Here is a 23,102-nt window from a genome sequence, read left to right on the forward strand (position 1 = left end):
AAGTTGATACTATATTAAAAAATTAGCAACCTTCAAGAGAACAAGGGTTTGAAACTAATATTAAAAACTACTATAATGTAACGCTATTGCTTGCTTTGAATTTTAATCATCATTAAGCATATGCATTGCACAATGTCAAATTTATCGTTGGTAAACTCGATCAGCATTGAGTTAATATGGCACACCTTTACAATTAGTAATGTCTTGTCACAACTAAGTGGGAGCGGATGGTATGCAATCACAGAAATTTGTTAAAGTCACATTCTGATGGCAAAAAGAGATGAATCTAAACTGTAGAGGTAAAACTCATCTCCTGACACAGTGATGTCAAAATAAACGAGTTAAATAGATATTTTAATATGTCAAATTTTGCATCTTTAAATCATCAAACTAGATGTCATTGTGAACTACAAAGCAATAAAGCTCCTCCCTACTATTTCCACAATACCCTTAAATGTAAATCTACTAACAGATGCATGAAGGATAACATAATAGAACATACATAAAAAAAGTAACCCGATCAATATGCAAATAAAATATCTTGATTATAAAGAACTAAGGTAATGACTCACAATTATAAAGAGCTCAGACCACTTGTCTACGCTAACCCAACTTATGATCTTTCATCCATGCAACAACACAAAATGCAAGTAAGAGACCATATTAGTTTTCCTCACTTGTAGAGACTGAGTAGAGTTTTCCCCACCGTAAATCTCTCTGAAAAGGGAGAGACCCTACTCAAGTTATTGAAGGTTCAATGCTTAGTATCAATGTCAGATAAATAAACAAAGACAACCCTAAGGATGATTGTCTAACGCAATTTATTACTTCAAAATGTACACTTCTTTCAGTTCAGTTGCACAACCAGATCATGTATTTCATAAAACCTTTTCTTACTTCAACAAATTTGGTGTCCTGAAAATAATGGTATCTTACCTCCATTAAAGGTAAGGTAATAAAGACTCCTCTATGATGAGAGCCTCAGATTGGATCTAGACGATACATCGTGATCTCGTGTTGTTTGAAATATCGTCTCCCCTCCTCATCTATAAGCACAAGATTCAGGAAGTAATGAACACTGAACTTATTATTCACGGTTTTGTATGTTGGAGTTAAGTCATATGAGCTCAAGAATACTCGAATTGGGATAGATTCACCTGCAAAATTTTCAGATCAGTTATTATACAGAAGACATGCCAAGACCACATGTACTTTGAAACACTAGAATATTTAAATTACAAACATCTACATAACGAGTTTTGATCAACTATTTCCAGTAAGTATTCTAGCATTTCCCAAGCTGAAACATATACAAAAGATATAGATAATTGGCCCAGTAGAACACTATGTATTACTTACAACAAATAAATAACACAACAAAATAATGCCAGCTTCACCATGAGTACATAACATATATATATATATATATATGTAATGGAAACACAATAAAATCTCAAATTTTGCAGTTTAACTGAAATTTCATTTATTCTCACCTCTAACTGGAGCACCATCCATAATTTCATATTTGGCCAGTGTCTCACTTTGGTGAAATGTGCTTGCCCCTGACCCTGTTGTTTCTCGCCTCCTAATCTCAAGTTCCATATGTTTAATCTTTATACGTACAAGTAAGAAATAAATTTTCCCAACAATTACATCCTTCAAGTGGTACCTAACAAAAAAGCATGCTAGTTATTAAATAGGAAATGTAAAACATGAAATAAACTTTTCAACAGCAAAGGGTTTAAATATCATAAGATCCAAAACAGCCATTACTTGCTCTTACTAAACTCAAATTCAATATGCAAACAATCTTCAATCCCAACCTCCATCTGCAACATTAAACATGTTAAAAAGGAAACAAATTTTTTCCAGCAATATTCATTCTAGCCTATATTTACTCAGATATATATGGAATCGCACACTTCAGTGTGCTTAGAGATGCATCAAAACCCAAACTGGAGGTCATTGCTCTATGATCTACAGAGTTCTGGTGTGATGATAATCCGTGCACTACAACAAAAGATATAAAAGAGTAGTTATCTATGTTACGTATGTTACTTTTATGCAATTATTGATCTCTGGTACTGGTGATGGATTTCTAACCTGAAATGAAACAGCATATCAGTAAAAAAATGTGATGTGATCAGCACACGTACTACTATTGGCAAAACCAATTACCCAAAAGTCCTTGTACACAGGTGAGGACATGCCAAAACCTCTTGCAATAGTCAGCTTCAAAACATACCTGAAGAAGCATGCGTAAGTTCATGAAATTGAGAAGCTAAAATTAAATAAAAAGTTGAGGTTCCTCACCTTAGTACGACATTCAAGCCAACATATGATTCGTATGGCATTTCAACATTGGGAAATTCAAATGAGTAAGTTTTAATATTGTAGATTTCCCCCGAAACATCAAGCTCTTTCACTGCAAAGATCTCTCTCTCTCTCTCTCTCTCAAGATGTAATCTCTTATTTGGTCTTATGGGCCATTTTGGCCTCTTAAAAGACGTTAATATCTCTCTCTCTCTCTCTCTCTCTCTCTCTCTAATCTTCAATCGTGTTTTCCACCACAGTGGACTATGAATACAGTGGCCCCCATACATAAAGGGGGGGACCCCATGGACCCAAATACATATAGGACCATTATGATAGGCCATACCCTTGCTAAGTTATATGGTGCAGTAATGGAAGCAGAGCTTAGCGACAATATGGAGACCCTAAACCTTCGTGCACCTGAACAAGCTGGCTTTAGACGAGCCTTCTCCACTATTGATCATATCTTCACACTTAGATGCCTAATTGACCAAACTAAGGCTCGCAAGAAGAAATTATATTGTTGTTTTGTGGACTTCCGCAAAGCCTTTGACACAGTCCCTAGAGAGCGGTTGTTTGATAGACTTAAAAGCTTGAGGATACCAGATGATATGGTATGGGCCATCTACACACTATATGAACAAGTGTCCGGGTGTGTCCGATGCCCAGGTGGCCTATCTAATCGTTTCACTAGCACTATTGGTGTAAAACAAGGTTGCCCCCTATCACCGAGGCTTTTTGGGATCTACATTGATGAGATCACAGATTTTATTGCTTGTGAGGGAGGCACCGGAGTGGTCCTTGGGAATACGCAGGTTCGTATCTTGCTCTATGCGGATGACATAGTTTTGCTCTCTGAATCCGAACACGACCTACAAAGACACCTTAATGCCTTAGATGACTTTTGTGTACAACGAGGATTGGTAGTGAATCTAGGGAAAACGAAAGTCCTTATCTTCCACACATTGGCCCAAGTTAGAGCTAAGTGTCACCTAACTATCTCCCATAGCCCAGTCGAGGTGGTTGGATCATACGTCTATCTCGGAGTCACTTTTAATGCCCGCTCAGGTAAATTTTTGATGACACAGGCAGCGAAGGATAGACTCACGAGAGGACATGCATCCCTCTCACTCCTAGAGAGACAATGCCACCAAGCACACTTTCAAGAGCCACGGACTAAAGGGTGGCTCTTTGACTCATTAGTGACCCCCTCCCTCATGTATGCATCAGCGGTTTGGGCTCCAGGATTACCATCTTTCATGTGGACGCAATTAGAGAGACCATTGGTGATGATGCTATCACGCCAACTCCGAAGCAAATCGACTGTACCACATGACATTATTAGGGCTGAGTTCACGTTACCCCCAATGTTAGTAGAGGCACTTTTTCAACTTGTAGTCTTCATTCACAAGATACATAGCCAACCACATGATAGAATATCTCATCAAGCCTTTAAGGCCTCTCGATCATTGTATGAGTCCGGCTATACTAGCTCATGGTATGGCATGATGGTGAGTTGGCTTCTTGCGAATGGTCTAAACATTAATAACCTACCTCCCCTTAGGTACAACCACACGAGTGATAACACTTTAATCTCTCATGAGAACCGCAATAAAGTAATACGCCAAGAAATATGGCAAATTTACACTCGGTGTAAATGGATCACCCCACTAGAGCCACTCCCATCTAAAATGTTGTACTATAAGAAACACTTCATGCACTTCTCTGAGTTAGGTTTTATCACGCGGCCAAAATATCTAGATGTATTCTTACCACATGCACTAAGGGTTGTCATTGGACAACTTAGAATATCATCTCACCAACTTGAGATTGAGAATGGCCGTACTAGTGGAGTCCCTAGGGAGGAAAGGATATGTAGGTTATGTCACATAGAGATAGAGGATGAGTACCACTTTACATGCAAGTGTCCAACCTATGCCAAGATAAGGGCAAAATACCAAGACATACTTGGTTCGTCTCCCACCCTCCCCAAACTATTAGATACTCTAGATATAAAGAAATTAGGCAAATACATTCTAGAGCTAAAACAACACAGAGAGAATAAGTTACAAAATGTTGACAATAATGTTGCTAATGATCATGAACATGTAACAAATGAAGTTTTTCAGGAACAGGAGGAGACAACGAATGCCAACACACTTGCACCACTCGGCCTTTCCATTGATGAGGCAGAAAACCAGAGAAGAACCAGACGTCCTCGGGTGCCAGGTTTCAAAGCAACTCGACGTGATGTGGAAGCAATATTGAAAATAAGGGAACGTGAGCTACACCGCCTAGAAGCCATGGCTAGGGCACTCTCTACATTGGAACCCACATCAAGACCCTTTGACCCCCCACTTCTTTTCGAGAGGCTTGGGTGGAAATAAAATTAGGCTTAGTGTATAGTCACTTTCGAGTATACTACGTATTGTACACTACTAGAACTCTTTTAGTTTAAGTTCTATTTTTTACTTAATTTTATTTTAGTTATGATGACTGGATAAATACTCTTTTGTTGTAAACCAATTGTCTCATGGGCCAAATTTGGCCTTAGAAGACGTTAATATATCTTTCTTTCTTTCTTTCTTTCTCTCTCTCTCTTTGCGTTTAGGGTTTAGGCTCTGTGTTTAGGGTTTAAGGCTCTGTCTGTCTCTGTGTTCTCTGCATTGTCTGTCCTCTCCTCTGCGTTTTCTGCAATGTGAATGTCTGTCTGCATTCTGTGCAATGTCTGTCCTCTATGTTTTCTGCAATGCCTGACCCTGCGCGTTTTCTACCAAATCTGATTCCCTGTATCTTCTACTAAATCTGTTCCTCTTTGCTTTCTGACCAGTAGAAATCTTTAGAATCTATATTGTTCTTTCTGCCCTCAACATCTCCTATACCTGCTGTCCTAAGACACCATGGAGTTTGAATGGACCGAAAATGAAAAGATGGATCTTCACACGCATGACGAAGGTCCAAATCCATGGAAGACCCCAAGAAGATATCATAGACAAAAAGGACGGGATGGAAGCACCCCAAGGCACCTAGAACGCAGGCCCCATCCGACATTCCATTTGATGTCGAAAATGGGAAACATGATTTATTACGCCATTTGATTGTGTAAGAGATCAATCTTATTAGAGAAGATATATAAATAGCACTAAAAGAAGAAATGAAAAAGGAGATAGAGAAACAGAAAACAGAATTGTATGCCTCTCTCAAGGCTGAGTTATTACAAGAAATGCGGAAGGACATAATAAGCCATGTGGAGAAATCACACTTAGAGCTCAAGGATGACATGACACAATACCTTAAGGATGAAATATCCTCAAGTAAGGTTGGGTTAGGAGCTATAAAAGTGGATTTAGAAAAAGGACAAGAAGCAGTGGAAAGATGCATCTCTACAGTGGAAGCCAATGTCACGAAGGAAATACAAACATGGGCAGACATGGCCAAAGATGCCAAAGCTCAAGCTGAGCATGCCCAAAATGAAATTAACGCAAATGCTCCTTGGATAGAGGTAGTAAAAAAGCAAAAAGGAACATCCATGGATAGGGTGGCAATGATGAATGTTACTTTAGAAGAAGAAGCCAAGAGAAAAGCTCGTGTGTTGCATGTACGAGTGGTTGGTTGGGCCGGCCGAAAAGGGAAGTCCACAAGAAGATGCCAAGAATCTCGGAACAAAGATTGGAGCATCAGATATTCCATTTGCTTCGGCGTGGAGGGTGGGAAGAGATGAGTCTAGAGCTAAAGCCCTTATCATCCGCTTCATGGATATTGACAAGAAAAATGCTTTCCTCTCTAAAAGAAAGGTACTCAAGGGTGAAAAAATATACTTAGAAACGACAATCTCCCTCTAGCCCAAGTGGCACACCACAAAGAAAACATGCCACGAGTGCTTGATGCAAGAAAGGAAGGTAAATGGGTTGTATATAGAGACGGCAAGGTCATTATTACAGAGAAGAGAACCGCATGACGCTATATGGCCTATGAGACCCTACGCATGACCATATGGAATTGCAACGGCTCTTTACAAACAGATGTCAGATATTTTAAAGATACATTGAAAAACACAGATATTGCTATGTATAGAGAAACTCACCAATGCATGGCTCGCAAACTCCCCGAGGTACAAGGATATAGATGGGAGTCAATATGTCGCCCCCAACCTCGGACACGAGGAAGCACTAGAGGTTCGGGAGGAGTGGTTGTGCTATACAAAGAGGAGCTCCATGGTAGAGTGCATGTTTTCCATAAGGATGTAGATGCACGCTACATGTGGATACGAATAAAAACAGGGTATCTTAGGGAGTTATATATTGCAATTTGCTAGTTTCCACCTGCCTACTCAAGGTTTGCACCTCTAGGTGAATCACCATATCTACCACTATATGATGATATCATAAGATTTGCTACTATGGGGGACATAATACTATTAGGAGATTTTAATGCACAAACCAAGGATGAACAAACTATGTTTAACACCAACGAGGCTGTTTATGGAGAAGTTATGGCGGAAGAGGTTGGTCTAAAGCGACAAGCTCAAGATATGAGTGCTATAACTAAATATGGAAAACACTTTCTAGCCTTGGGAAGTGCACATGGATTTGTGATATATAATGGCTTGTCACAAAGGCTTGGATCAGATGCTTTGACATGTTGGAACCCAAAAGGGGGTGCAAGCACAGTCGATTATCTAATGGGATCTCCATCTCTTATACCTGAAATAAAAGTGTTCATTATATCGGGAAGACCTATTGGCTTGGCAGCTGATCATGCATATCTACGCTTTGAGGTAAAGGATGGATGCACAAAGGATCTATATGCTAAGGAGAGTGGGCTGGCTAAGTATCTATTCACTCGCGAGACAATTGATGTGTATAGTTGTGGTGTATACAATGGCATGCTAGATTTGGATCCTTTCGCACCCCTTGAAGAACTTACCCAAGGTTTATCCAAATCATTGCATAAAGCAGCCACAAATGCCTTCCCTCGCACAACGGTCAATCCCCCCAAACTCGGTAGGGTAATACAAAATAGTTGGTATGATGAGGAATGTCGTGATACAAGGAAATGCTTGCAGCATGATGTAACTCGGGGCATTTATACACACAACCAAGCAAGAGCAACCTTCCAACGCCTCATGAGGAGGAAGAAGAGATTGTATTTGGCTAAATTTGAAGATCATTTGTATCGCTTGTTTCTAGGACAAGAGAGTAAACGAGCATGGAAAATGTTTAATGAGAGGCAACCCACCACACAACTGACCTCACCTCAGGTGTGGCAGGAATATGCAAAGGTTCTATATGATATCCCGGGGCAACCTCCTCTTCCCCACCTGAATGCCTCATGCCCACATGAATCAACCCTCTTTACACCACAATGTAAGAAATGCCATTGATCGGCTACAATTTGGGAAGGCCCAAGATCATGATGGATTGGTGGATGAGCACTTTATCTATGCCCGTGACACCTTGCTCCCATTGCTAGCACACATCTTTAATAGAGCCATGTGTGAAGGTTTTCCTACTAGATGGACTCAGCATACAATTGTGCCAATCCTCAAGAATGGAGACCCCATGATGCCAAGCAACTATAGGACAATCATGATTGGCCATTACTTGGCTAAACTATATGGCTTGATTCTAGAATCAGAGTTGAGTATATGGGCAGAGCAAAATGGTTGCCGTTCAATTGGACAAGCAGGCTTTCGGAAGGGGTTCACAACTTTGGATCACATATTCACCCTTCGAGCCCTTATTGAGGAGGGCAGAGCCCACAATACGAGGATTTATTGCTGCTTTGTGGATTTTCGAAAAGCCTTTGACACTGTGCCACGTGCTCAGCTTATGCAATGGCTAGAAGCCCTTGGTGTTCCTATAGATATGCAATGGGGAATCTATGCACTCTACGAATCTGTGTCAGGAAAAGTGCGGTCTTCTAAGGGCTTGTCAGAGGCGGTGGCTAGCACAATTGGCGTGAAGCAAGGATGCCCACTATCCCCCACACTGTTCGGTCTCTATATAGATGAGGTATCACAGTACATAGAGAGATTTGGGGGTTCCGGAGCACACCTAGCAGGTATAGCTATACAAATATTACTATATGTTGATGATATTGTGCTGATTTCCGACTCTCCGGAGGGACTACAAAGACATCTAAATGCCTTAAAACTATTTTGTACGGACAAAGGTTTGTCAATCAACATGAATAAAACTAAAGTGATGGTGTTTAACACCACCCAAGCATGGGTAACAAGATCAGAACCAGAATTCTTCTTGGGAGAGGAAAAGGTGGAATACACAAGCTCCTACACATACCTAGGAGTAACATTTACATGACCTAGGTTCTCCTTACAGGAGGCCACTTGTGCCCGACTTTCTCGTGCATATGCAGCCCTTGGTGCTCTCGAGAGACAATGTGCACATTTGCAGTTCCAAGAGCCACGGACTAAGCTATGGTTATTTGATACACTTTTCACACCAACTCTTCTCTATGGAGTAGAGACATGGGGACCGAGTCTTAACAAGGCAAATCATTGGAAAGATTTAGAGAGACCTTTAGTGTCAATGATTGCTCGCATGATAAGGAGCAAAGCATCGGTGCCCCACGATATAATCCGGGCAGAGATGGGAGCAGCACCTATAATAACCGAGGTGTTGTTCCGATCAGTGACATTTATCCAACATCTTTGGGAGCTCCCTAAACAAAGGTACCCAAGCTTGGCACTTATGTCATCGGGAAAAGTTGTTGAAGAATACAGCCACACAAGCTCATCCACAAAGAACAATCACAACTTTCTTTAGCTCCATCATTCCTAATGCTAGAAGTCAACCCCGGGATACACAAATGGGCTTCAGACCAGGACATAACAAAGGGGTTACAATTGATCGGGCAATGGCAATTTGCCGTGCACGTAGGCCTTGGCCCCATGGACCACGACCTCGACACCCTTGTCATCAACAGGTTTACCTTCTAGAGTCTTGCATCACAAGCTCCCAGTTGTTAGAATGCTCAGAGTGAGAGGCTCCCCTTTATCTGTTAAAAGACCCCTTTATCTGTTAAAAGAATTGATGAAGAGATGGATCATACCTTCGGGTTGGATGCCCCAACCGTGTTGATCTTCTAACCCAACGATCTACATTTATCTGGAATTGGTTCCAAATCTAATAAAATATCTTCTTGCTGTAGTTCAGCAAGTATTCCTTCATTTGTAAGAGATGGCTGTAATTGATCTTCATCTTCAGGGTCTAAAATTTCTGTGTTTTTCTGTCCATCTTCTTTTGGCAATAAAATTGGTTTATTGATCTCTACTTGTTCATTACCTTGAGCCAATGGTTGGCCGTTGCTGAAATTTCACTCTTTTTGTTGATGTTGTTGAGGTACAGTTGCTTTTGAGCAACTTTGCTTTATCTTTTAGAATTGCAATAACCAAATTGTGTAACCCATCTCAACATTTATACCTATCCCGAAAAGATGCATCTGATGGATTTTGTATACGGCTTGTTTTATAACTCCTATCTAACATGGACAAAAGCTTCACGGCCAATGATACACTCATGATCATATGAGACCGATTTGCTAGACCGAGTCTCCTTTGGTCTACCACGTTTTAATCAAGGTTGTTAGGTACGTTAGATACGGTACAAATACCATACGTATATAACGTATTAATACGCATATAGTACCTCCCAATTTAAAAATACGTTAAATACGTTTTTTAATATGTTAAATACTTATAAAATACGTATAGTACGTTAAATACTTCTAGATTTTGAAAATTATTTACCTTTCTAAAAAATATTTGTAATATTGTACAAAGCATCTATGTTTACACAATTTTGTGATGTACATTATAGTTCTACATCCTAAAATGCATATAAGACATTTGAACATTTCACATCCTAAAATACTTATAATATGGATGTCAACATTCACTTATTCTATAAATCAATGTAAGTTTGTATTACGATGTTCTATTTCAAATTGTAATTATTTACGATTATGGCTTCATAGATTGAGGAATTGTCTACGATTATCACACTCAAGATAGGTTTCTCTTCTTTTCTTTCTTCATCTTCTTCTTCTATCTTCTGTGATTATCACAGTCAAAGTCAAGACAAGTTTTTGTCTTCTTTTCGCTCTTCTTCTTCTTCTTCTTCTTCTTCTTCTTCTTCTTCTTCTTCTTCTTCTTCTTCGTCGTCGTTGTCATCATCTCTTCTGTTCTTCTTTCTTCCTTCTTTTTGCTTCTTTTTCAGTAAAATCTTTATTTTTCTTTTTCTTTTTGTTGGGGTTTTACTTATATTTTTTTATAAATATGTATTATACCTGTTTTTTCAAATGTACATTAAATACCGCATTGGACAAATGTACATGATATTTGACTGAACAACATTGAGGTATAGTACGTACTATACAAATTATGACGTACTATATGTATTTAAACGTTAAATATGGGTACGTAAACAACCATGGTTTTAATGAATTGTGTGAGGCCTCAATTAATAATATGTATTGTAGTTTGTAAAGCCTCTTCCCAAAATGCATGAGGAAGATTATCTTTGGACAGCATACATCAAACCCTCTCACATAATGTCCTAGTGTATCATTCAGCCACACCTTTAGATGTTGGATTCTACAGAGCTGTAAGCTCTCTTTTAATTCAATTTTCTACAAACAAAATTGTAAATCAAGTGTGAATGTACTCTCTCCATTGTCTGTCCTCATGTCAATTTCAAATATGTTTGGGTAGTAATATATGCATGAAAATTTCAGAAAATAGCAAACACTTCAATCTTATCCTTCACTAAATATACCCAATACTTTCTAGAGGGATCAATAATGAAAGATATGAAATGTAAGGACCTCCTAAAGATTTAGTAGGCATAGTACATAAATCCGAGTGTGACCTCAGGTGGTGCTATTTTTCTTGAAGAACCAATGTAATGAGAACCCTTTACTTGTTTTCCATAAATGCAGTCGTTGCAAAATTCAAGCTTGTTACCTTTGGTCACTAACTTATGAGAAGAGAGTAGAATGTCCAAGGCCATTTGGCTCATATGGCCTAATCTTTTGTGCCACAATGCAACCCCATTTTCTGCAACTGCAACTACAATTAATCGACTAAGAAGAGTTCAACCTAAGAGACAATAAAGTGTACCTCTTCCACTACCCCAGGTAATGAGTCTTGTACCACGTACAATCTTCCATGCTCTAACAGTGAAGATTGTGGAATAGGCCTACATATCATGCAATCCCACAGACAACAAGCTCTTCTTGATGTCCGAAATAAAATGAATTTGGTCTAGTGTCAACTCTTGACTATTGTCCATGGCCACTCTAACACCACCAAGTCCTTTGATGTTACAAGCATAGTTATTACCTGGGAAAACCTTCCTAAATTTACCTACAAAAAATTAAAGAAAGCACTATCTATAAAACAAGTTGTTGCAAAAACAACAAGCTCTTCTTAATGTCCCGAACAAAATGAACTTGGTCTAGTGTCAACTCTTGACAATTCTCCATGGCCACTCGAACAACAGAAAGTCCTTTGATGTAACACGAATGGTTATTACCAAGGAAAACCTTCCCAAATTTACCTACAAAAAATTAAAGATAGCACTGCCGAGAAGGAAAGCAATGAAAGGAAGCACCAGAGTCAATAATCCATGCCTGAATAATAGAATCTTGTACAATTAGCAATGCGCTTGTATCCAACAGCTTTGGGAGCTCCCTAAAGGATCAAGGTTGCCACTTATGTCATCAAAACAACTTGCTAAACATGGAAAGGTTCATTGTTAGTATCATGAAATGCAACAATGGTTCAAGTCACATGGCATAAACATAAACGCACCAAAGAACGTTATGTTTGTCATTATAGTGTTTTTTTATGAAATACGCAGAAGATAACATTGACTCTTTAAACAAGGGTTTGGCATACTATGCAACGTAATGGAATATGTGGACCAACGGTGCTTGGGAGTTTTCTTGTTAGAACTCAAGAGACATAGGGAAAAGTTATTGAAAGACAACCGAACTATAAAGTTCATTAGCCCCATCACTCCTCATGATACAAGTCAATGAAGGGCTACAAAAATGGTCCCAACCCAAACATAAGAAAGGGGTTACAATCGATCAGGCAATAGCAATTTGTCATGCACGTAGACCCCGTCCCCATGAACCATGGCCTCCTCACCATTGTCATCAATAGATGAAGACCAGTATCTCCCGCCATCCCAAGTGCTTCCCTCTTTTCGAAGACTTCTCCATTGTGGATCGACCTATGCTAGAGATCTTTCAAAGACAAAAATTACAATATATCTGACTTGAGAATCTTACATGTGCCGATAACATGATTCTTTAGTCTCTTTTTATCTTATTAACATTTATTTATTTTGATTTGTTGTTCTCAAAGACAAGACAACACTTAAGATGTAATGTCTTGTTTGGTCCCCCAATCAATGGCCCTCCTTTTCCAAAGATCTTAGATTTCCCTAGCAAATCTAAATCCTTGGGATGCCTGGGCTTTTCCCAAGATCTTAGATTTCCCTAGCAAATCTAAATCCTTGGGATGCCTGGGCTTTTCCTGTCATAATATCTTTCAATTTTCTTACCCCTCTTATACCCTTCTTTAGTTTTCTTACACCATATTTAATCCTCTTCTAGCCCTCATCCTGACTAGTTATGAGCCTTGGTTCAACTCAAACCAAACCAAACCATCAAGACATGATTTAATGGTTTATCAATTTGAATATAATTAAATGGTTTAATTTGGTTCCAAATATCGTTACAGCATTTGGTTTGGTTTCAAATATTATTAAATAGTTTGGTTTTAGTTTGATTTTAGTTTGGTTTGATTCTAAAACCCGTGTTTATTGGTTTAAAGGTTTATGTGGCTCAATTTAATGTTTTATTCATCTTTTGTTTAACTTTTATTTTTTGTTTCCTTAATGGTTTAACTTATTTAATCAAATTAATTACTTTAATGTTTTAGTTAATGATTTTTTTTGTTTACTAATTTCATTAATTTAACTTAAATGATTTACCAATTTAATGCTTTTTAATTTACTGCATTTTTTGTTTAATTGCAAATGCTTTGGTTTGGTTTCAACTTTTTCTAAAATGGTTTGGTTTAAATGGCCTGGTCAAAACAGTTTGGTTGTTCTTAAATAGTTTGGTTAGGTTTTTGTTATGTATAATGGTTCGGTTCAGTTCAGTTTGGTTTCAAGGCCAAGAAACCAAACTGAAACGAAAACGGGCCCCATACCTAATCCTTACTACAATTTTTCCTTTTACAACCATTGGTGGGTTCTCATCTCCCACGAACTCCACCTTCTAGTGGCGCTATGAAAGGATATATTTGTCATCACACCATACATTCTAATGAGCTGCTTTAAAAGAGAAATATATTTGCATTAAGTATCTTAACTGTTTTAAGTGTATCTCTTTTCATTCAATTCTTTGCTCGCTTGTTTTTAGCATGAAGACTTACATTTTAATTTAATTTATGTTTTTTACTTAAAACTTAATACTTTTCTTTATCTTAATTTTTTATTTAACCTTCCTATCAATTTATATTTTGTTTTTTATCCTCCCTCTTGTTTTACCATCTTCGGGTTATGTACACCCAAGTGGTAAACCAAGTTTTTTCACCTTAAACTTAATTTTAGCCTCCCTCTTGCTTTTTTATCTTCTGGCTATGTGCACCCAAGTGGTAAGCCAAGTTTTTTCACCTTAAACTTAATTTTAGCCTCCCTCTTGCTTTTTTATCTTCTGGCTATGTGCACCCAAGTGGTAAGCCAAGTTTGTACTAATCGATAAACTCAGCTTCAAATCTTACATGTTCTACTTCACCAATGCCACTGGAATGTAGGCCAATGTATATACACTAGGGATTTGACATGAGATAGGGATGATTAGATATACAGTCATTAGTTATTGCAGCCACAGAATTTATGCTAGTGAATGAGGTTTCCCTTAACAATAGAGGTTTCAGCCATGTGTTAGAAAAATTGGAGATACAAATACATTTTAGCAAATGCAGGTACATCATGAATACCAGAACATTTCCAAGGAGCATTTAGCATACCTAGAGATGTAAAATCTGAAGATTTATCTTTATCGAATCCAAAATCTGCAAAACAAGCAAAGCAGTTCATGAATCATTCAAATGACATTTCCACTAACCAACTCTACCAACACTTGAGCTCTTCAAAAATTATGGAAATTTCTGTTTTTCAATGTAAAACTAAAATAGATATGAAATCAAAACAATTCGTCACATTTTCCAGTACTCTATCCTACCCTTCAGCCTCTGGTATACCCAGATTGTGATGTTTCTTGCTTATACTACTTAGAATCTTATAAAAAAGCAACTTTACCCATGTCCCAATATTCAATCCAGTGAATTAGCAATCCTCCCATCAGTATGCAATTTCACAATACACTCATCAGTGTGCAGTATCCAGAATCCGTTTTTCAAAGTTCACAGCTGAGAAGAAGCTCACAGTGAATGAAGTCCGCACCATGCTAGAGTTGATAAAGAGACGGTTGTCAATGTGCCACATAGATGAGATTACATATTGGGTGGTGTTCACAGAACAGTTCAAGATACTTAAAGGGAATCATGTGGTTGCAAGAGGCAACAAAACCACATCATTGTATCCTCTCCACATATCCTCGAAGCAGCACCTGTTGACAGTGACTACACTATGGCATTGCCTTTGAAGTGAGGGAAGCATATCTAGTGCTTGCTAATAATGACCTTTATTTGTAGGAGGGAGAAAGAGATTGATAGATAGATTTTATTTTGATGTTTGGAGGTCGAATATGACCTGAGACCAAATTTTCCACGTAATACATATGAAAGTGGAAAGTGAATCTCAATGTTTAAGAACTGTATTGGCAAATGTCGAAATTGGGACTACACATTAGAGAAATTCATGCACGAATTGGGTTGCGTCGAAGATCTATGGAAAGCATGGTTGAATGTGATCAAAGGCATAGCATTGTATCCAAGCGTGATACTCATGACTCCCGAACTAGTTTTGGCCAAAATGTGCATATCACATGCACCCAACCACCTATCTTAGATCAACTAGTCTCATCATATGCACCCAACGACCTATCTTAGATCAACGTGAGAATGAACTAAATCATACAGAAGCAATGGTTTTGATGGCAAGCAACAAGATGGGTAGTAAAATTCATCAGTGCATGCGGTTTCCCCATTTAACAAAGAATATGGTTTTGTAATTAGGTGCAACATATGCAATATAATGTGTGAGCCATGACTATCCACATTTTTCAGATGTCATGATACACTGGTGTTGCAAAAAGGCCTTGTTCACAAAGGGATCTATTGATATATCACGATGCAAGTGTGTTAAATCCCACCTTCCAAAACATTTTATCATATCTTGAATCCACCTGGATCTAGGAAGTCAATGAAAAACTTTTTTGAACCTTAAGCTTGTACCTAACAACCCTTTCTATGGGCATGATCTCAATGGGTAGTGATCCCATCTCAAGAAGTAAGAGGGTGTATAGTGTTTGTTTCTTGACTTGGAGAAACTTTGAAGAAAATGCTTTTGGACATTTTCAAACTCTTTGTAACCGGACTGGGATATAATCTCCCCATAATTCCACACCATATAGACACGCCAGTGTCGCCAAAGTGTCAAAATGATATTTATTGAGAACCCAACATTTGATTTCTCTACCTCTACAAATGTTCCCAAATGGATAATAAACTCTCTTTCCGGCCTCTAAGCAACGGGTAGAACATTCATCCCATTTATGATTTGAGTGAACTTCAAGGCCAAGATATTTAAAGCTTTCCATGATTTCAAGTGGCTCAGTATTATACATAAAGCATGGTTTATCCTTATTTTGGCCCTTCACAACATAATCTTTATTTTAGAGCTTTTGACACTCAACTTAATAAACATAAAAAATTCTTCCAATGCCCTCATAAGGTTTTGTGCATCAAGGTATTTGCAGAAAACGCAGCGGATCAAATATCACACAAAATGCAGCAGATGCAGAGATTAGGCAAACATTAAACGTGCCTAAAACCTAATGATTAGGCAGACATTACACTGGGAGAGAGAGAGAGAGATGGAGATCATCTCCTTGCTACCACTGTTGTACGGTCAATTAGGATGGTGGCCATGTGCAGTTTGCAGATCAACTGTTATGTCAACTGATATGTTTCCTTCCAGATTTGTGTCCCAGGCCCTTCTCCCCAATTTGGAGGAAAAGATTTTGTAACAGGATATTCTAGTCTATGCTTTTTAAATCAGGATAAATCTAAGGCATCTGATGAATGTCATGGAGCAAGAAAGTCACCAACATGTCTTCAAGACCATCTTTGAACTAAAAATATACTAATCCCTGGCAATGTCATTGGAACATGTGACCATCCTAATGGATCATAGACACTCAATATAACTTCACATGCCTTGGAGCTATGCATAATTTGTTAAAATATGGAACAGTTAACATTCATAACATTGAAAGAGATGCTGACAAACCAATCTGTCCAAGAAGCTCAAGTTTGATTCCCTGATGCTCAAATCTTTTCCCAGGATGTGGAACAATTCGAACCTGAAAATAATAATGCAAACGAGAGCAGTAATGTAAATAATCCCAGCATTAAATGATTTTATAATGGACATCTACAATTCTGTGAACCAATGTACTATATGTAGTCAATGGGTAAATATGCAAGTATGTTGAATTTGACATGTTCTGTGCAACTGTTATTGCATTTTAAAATCCAGGCATGTACACACACTATATTTATACATACATATAGATAGATGGATGGATAAAGGAATAAAAATATACATAAATACATCAAGCTTGATGTACCTGTCCCATTAAACTTTCAAGGCTGTGAAACAATGGCACTGTAACTATATGTCCCTTCTCCTTTCTCACAGTAACCTATAGATGATGACTTAAAAATAAGTATACATTAATAATGGCTTATAACTTTCTTGATCTTCCTGCAGAACATGCCTAAAAAAACATGACATTAAGCAGTTGGAAACAAACATATACATCCTACAACTTGTATCATGAAAAGGAATGTTTGGGTTAGACATGAAATGCCAATGTTTGTGCTCTTTTATGTACAGCATTAGGTTATGTGGATTGTTTGTGTAATTATGTTGGTGCCATATTTGCACCATATTTGTAACATAATAAAGAGAGTGATGGTATGCAATTGTGTTTATCAATTCCTTGTGATCCAACTACCCACATTGATTCATGATAAATGTGAATGCTTTGAAATATTTCTTGAATTGTTAAATTACTATTTTCAAGAGAAAGACACTAAAGTTTGTTTTGAAAACATATATATGTGTGTGTACACACCTGTTGCCTAGTATCAGCGTCAGCAAAGTCAATTGTCGCTGTGTACGGTGGAGCCAAAGCTCCACGTATAAAATTCTAAAATCAAAATAATAATAAAAGACAAAGCCAAGGTAAATAAAGCAAGAGCTAAACAATTGTTATGACAAACTAATATTTTACTAAATCCAAATAATAAGCATGCCATGCCATTCTAGCGTAAGTGGGGATGCGTACTTGTCAAATTATAAGAGAAATCCACATTGTCAAAGGAGTTCATGTACAAATGTGTATGTGTGGTTAATGGGTGAGTCTATTTTTGTTCTTATTTCCCCAAAACTCATAAAATCAGGATAGATCACATTGAATGGCCAGTGTGATCTAGCCAAGGGCAACAAGCCTTAGAATCAGTATACGGGCAATCCAGTCAGAATGGGGTTCTTATGTGTCTAGAAGTGCGTCCATTTGTGAAGGTGTGCCACTAAGTAGCTTGACAATTAAGAATTAGGCCCTACATAAAGTCATTTTATAGTTAGTAAGTGGGATCAAATCAGCCAAGATCACATTGAATGGCCAGTGTGAGACATTCAGTGCTGCAAGAAAGACTCTCCGGTGAGACATTCAACCTGAATTGATACCTGACTGCTCTGGTGAGTGAGAAATGCTCTGGAAACTCTATGAAAATACTGAAAGAATACAAACAGCTGGATTGGTGTGTTACATGTTGCCACCTTCTGAAAGTTCTACTGTGAAATTTCAGAGTGACTGCGTATCTGTGTGAGTATGAATGCTACTGAGGAAAAAAGGAATAAAGCTTAATATGGAGGGAACCTAAAAGAAGAGGAAAAAGAGAAATTATTTTAACCCTAAAAAAGGGAGCTTATAAGACACACAACTCTTTACCAATCTGTCAATCTAGATTGGATAAATCTAGATCAATGGCCTCTAGCACCACCCAGATCCACATAGAAAAAAAAAAATATTGGTCTCTCTCATCAAAACACCGAAAGATACAATTGCTTTCATCAAATAAAATTCAACTAAGCAATAGCAAGTAAAAAGGTAAATACAAGAAAACAAATATGACCAGAAACCCAACAGAATACCTCTCAATTTTTCTTTCGCAGCCCCCCAACACCCGTAAAAGTTTCATAGATTGTCGTTAAACCGTAAAAATGTGGCAGCTTTTTAGTTTCATGCAAAATATAATTATTCTACTTCCCCTAAAGAAGGTGGAATTCATAATTGAAACCTTCCATTTCTACTTTCATACTGGTTTATCTTCACCAGATCATTCTTTGCGGAAAACAGAAATATTTACAGATTCTTTGTCTCTTTTTATTGTTTTTCCCATACGTACAAATATTGCAACTAGACATGGTTGTGGCTATAAGGCATCATCATAGAAGATCACAGAAATAGGCATTCTGTCAGACTCCTATATTATTATCACTGAACTGTTAAATCGCATGTGATTAAGGTTTATGGGTCTAGACTGGACGTTAACGTGATCCAAGCATGCTTTTTTCATTATTTCAAAAAATTGACACACAGGAAATCCAGGAACCCTTGTCATCACCAAATCAAGGAAATTATCACCTTGCACTGAAGGTACTTTTCTCACTTTGGATACCACTTCATCTTAGATTGACCCATGTGGGAGATCTTTCATGGGTAATGTTTCAGTCCATCTAAGATCACATATTCTTAGCTAGCAGTAATATCTACATATTTTCTCAATAGTATGGATATGTATGTGTATATACTTAACCAAAATCTGGAGGGATTGCTAGGGCTCCTCAGACAGGTTTACTACTTTATTTGTATTTATTTCAGTTTGCTTTTCACCAAGATTAGACATTTAATCGCTCATTCAGTCTCATTGGTCATTTTGATTTCTTCTTTATTCTCTTTGTATCACATTGTTATTTTTTAATTCCATGAATGATTTTTTATATCATGAGCTTCAATATTCTTTGTTCTCCCAAACTGTCCACATTTTGTACTTTTCTCTAACCTTCATGTACTTGTGTACACTGCATACATTTTTGCAGGAAATCCTGTTGATGGCAGTTATACATCTTGCTATATCTTCATGGTAGCTGGAGAAGCAGTTTGCTCGATGTCTTAAACCCAGAAATATATAATATCATGACTATTAAACCCAGAAAGTGTGGCCACAATTCAGAACTGCAACGATGCATTATGGCTTCACATAACATAGATCTTTTAAGCAATAACCCCAACCCTCCATTATATGACATGATGAGTGCTACCAAATTAGCAGAAAAAGACCAAGCACATCCACATGAAGTACCACTTGATTTAATGGATGCTCAAAGTATCAGATCTATAATCCATTTTCAGGAAGTCATTCTTGCACAGGAGGGCACCAGAAGTACATTTCTCTATGAGCAATGAGTGCCCATTGAACACATTTCCATGTGCCTTAGAGTTTCAACCTTAACATCACTTCAATGTTATCATGATCAGCTCTAATACCAAATGAAGACAACGAAAAAGCACATACATGTGTTAGGTGAGGTTTTCATTCGAGCATGCAATCCTCAATAAGCATTGAATATGTCTTGAACACGCTTCCACGTACCTAAGAGTTTTCATCTTAACATCATTTACGTGTTACCATGACCAGCTCTAATACCAAATGAAGACAATGAAAGGGACATACATGTTCCAGGATAGTGATCTAAGACTCAATTAGAGTGTAGTTGAGAGTAGTTGATTTGAGAGAGTAGGACATAAAGATATTATCCAATACTTTAATGAATTGGATTTCTTTTGGTTTAGATTTCACTCATTACCAATATCTCTAATACTGTTATCCAATACTTCAATGAATTAGATTTCTCTTTGGCTAAAAAACTTCACTTAAATGTAATATTGAATGATTCCCCTTGGATTGTTTTGCTTCATAAAGCTCATCCACATATTTTTAGCAACCTATTAGCCAATAACACAACGTTTGATGGATAGCTAAATTATATGCATCCTCTCATCTTTTCATTTCATCCAAGTTGTAAATGTCCACCACACCACTTCTTGCATCTCCATGCAGAGGACCATGGCATAAATGTTTTAAATTTACTAAGGGTGAAACCAATTACATCTATAAGGTTTGAGCGTAGACAACATTATCGATTCACACCTTCTGAAGGGATGAGTCACAGAGAGCAGCTACCAAATACATTTAATAATTAACAACTTACAATGAGCAGATTTATTGCCATGACATGGAAGTTACAAGCTCAATAGCGCATCGGTTTTTAGCATTTAGAAATGGTGAGAGTTTTTCACCATGCATGATAGTGGCAAGAAGTCTAAAGAAAATGGGTGTGTCTGGAAAGGAGGGGTAGAATCAGACTTGGTGCATGTGCATACCCAATCCCTTACATTACTTTTACATCATTTGACCTGTGTGAGATTGGTTTTTCTTTGCCCTTTATAAATTTTGCAAGTGAGTTTCATGAATTGCTCCTTGGATGATTTAAGAAATTAATGGAAATGCTATCAAATATGGAACTAATGGTAAGCTAAATATTTCTCACATGTATGAAACGTTTTGGAATATTTTCCCATTCATCACCTACCATTATGGACCATAAAGATAGCCATGAAGGAATGGATTAGAAAGAGAATACAAAATTATATTGACCAGTATCTCAATACATTAGATTTCACGCATCTTTATACAAAAGGTGTCAAATCACCCCATTAACACTCACTTCACAAGGTCACATCTAATTCCCTTTGCATGTCACATTATGTAAATGATCCCTCCAATGGTACATTTAGGTCCTACATGTACATTAATACGCCATGAAGATGACCTAAATTTACCTTTCAAGAAACAAAATTTCCTATTCTTACATTAGAAGGCACAGAAGATGCTTGAATTTCTCCTTGGCTACTATCTGACATGAAGACTTGATTTATATGTTTCGATCTATCAAGCATTACATCTACTGAAAGGAGTGATGACAATCTGTGGATCTGTAAGTTGATTAGCTTATAACATAAAGTCATCGGGTCCATTCAGGTGTCAAATGTGGGCCCTCGTAAAGCAGATCCCAAGGGCATTCTTAGGATCTGAATCAGGTGGAGGTTGTAAGAAGCATGATACAAAATCTTGTCATAAATCTTTTCTAATCCAAACTTTCCCAGGAAATTTCCAACGTTTTGAAGAACCCAAACATATCAGAAAATGCTGTTATTGTTATTACCATCACAAACAAAGAATACAAGAAACGCTATGATAGCTTCTTAGAAAGTGATAAACTTCTCAGCAGCACATTTTCAAGAAACTACAATATGGCAGGCAACAAAGGCGATGATGCCCAAGCCTTTCAGACAAATGCTCATCCCTCGAGAGGCGGATCTCCACAAAACCAAGACGCGTTCAAGCATCAAAAGGAGAGGAGAGAACATGTTAGAGAAAAGAACTGACCATGGCGGGATTCGGGAATTCAGCGAGGGCGGAAGCGAAGAGGAAGAAGGCCCATTCCTTACACTGCCACTCTGGCCCAACCAGAAAGCTCCTTCTTCTTTCCTCTCTGAATAGATAGATAGATATGTATGTACATATGTAGTATGTATGTACATACACACACAAAAAGACGAGCCGAGATGGTCATGGTCATGGTCATGGTCTAGACTCTGAGGTATGTAAGTAGGTATGTATGTATGTATGCATAATGCATGTACATATGTTGTTGAGAGAACAATCTCAACCGGATCCGGATCGACTGAATAAGCCAAAGCCGCATCGTATCCGGATCAGTGTCCGGATAGCATTTGGAACCTCAAGCCGGATTGGGGATCGGAGAGACGGATTCGTGTGTGAACCAATAGGCCGTTAAAGGCCTACGCTTCTAGACTACTAGGTAGTTAATGTTCTTGTAGTTAGTGTCAAGGGCTTAGTACGAGCATTGAAATACCTGTCAGTACTACGGTCAGTCCTTCAAGGACTTGTATAGAGCACATTGTATGTACAAAGAGTCTTTTAGTGTTTTTTGGAATATACACGTTTATGTGTTCTACTCTAACTTTGTCTCTCCCGTGTAAGGTTCCATTAAACTTGTATCTGTATTCTTGTGCTATCGGGACGAGCCGGTTTGTCTTAACTTCCACAATCGTATTCTTTTATATGGTGTCAGAGCACAAGGGTTAAGAACCTCTACAACCGACAAGCATTTTCTGAAGACAAACCTTAACACCCGGTAAAGAACATACAGAAGAAAATTATGGACCGAGGAATGGCTAGCTCGCTCCCGACGGAGAAGCTCGACAGATCCAACTATGCATCTTGGTCTTACAAGATGCATCAATACCTGCTTGGGCATGATTATTGGAGTTATGTCAACAAACCCAACGATACGGCACCTGATGCGGCACACAAGGACTTCCCAACTTGGTGCCAAGAGCCGGCG

General features: G+C 38.0%; 1 protein-coding gene across 1 annotated transcript; it reads right to left on the reverse strand.

Annotated features, from left to right (window-relative positions):
- Positions 1-743: 743 nt before the first annotated feature.
- On the reverse strand, positions 744-22,210 carry LOC147861022 (vacuolar protein sorting-associated protein 26A-like). Its single transcript, XM_087323887.1, has 11 exons — positions 22,121-22,210; positions 17,680-17,754; positions 17,170-17,244; positions 16,830-16,902; positions 14,384-14,428; positions 2,314-2,425; positions 2,179-2,245; positions 2,059-2,103; positions 1,774-1,829; positions 1,494-1,669; positions 744-1,157 (listed from the first exon to the last, which is right to left on the reverse strand). The coding sequence occupies exons 1-11, from the start codon at positions 22,121-22,123 to the stop codon at positions 982-984; spliced, it is 903 nt and encodes a 300-aa protein (XP_087180013.1). The 5' UTR covers positions 22,124-22,210; the 3' UTR covers positions 744-981.
- Positions 22,211-23,102: the final 892 nt, after the last annotated feature.

This window comes from Azolla caroliniana, unplaced genomic scaffold, assembly GCF_043228905.1.
Source record: "Azolla caroliniana isolate FFs.n. ecotype wild unplaced genomic scaffold, voAzoCaro1.0.p SCAF_8, whole genome shotgun sequence".
Taxonomy (NCBI): Eukaryota; Viridiplantae; Streptophyta; class Polypodiopsida; order Salviniales; family Salviniaceae; genus Azolla; species Azolla caroliniana.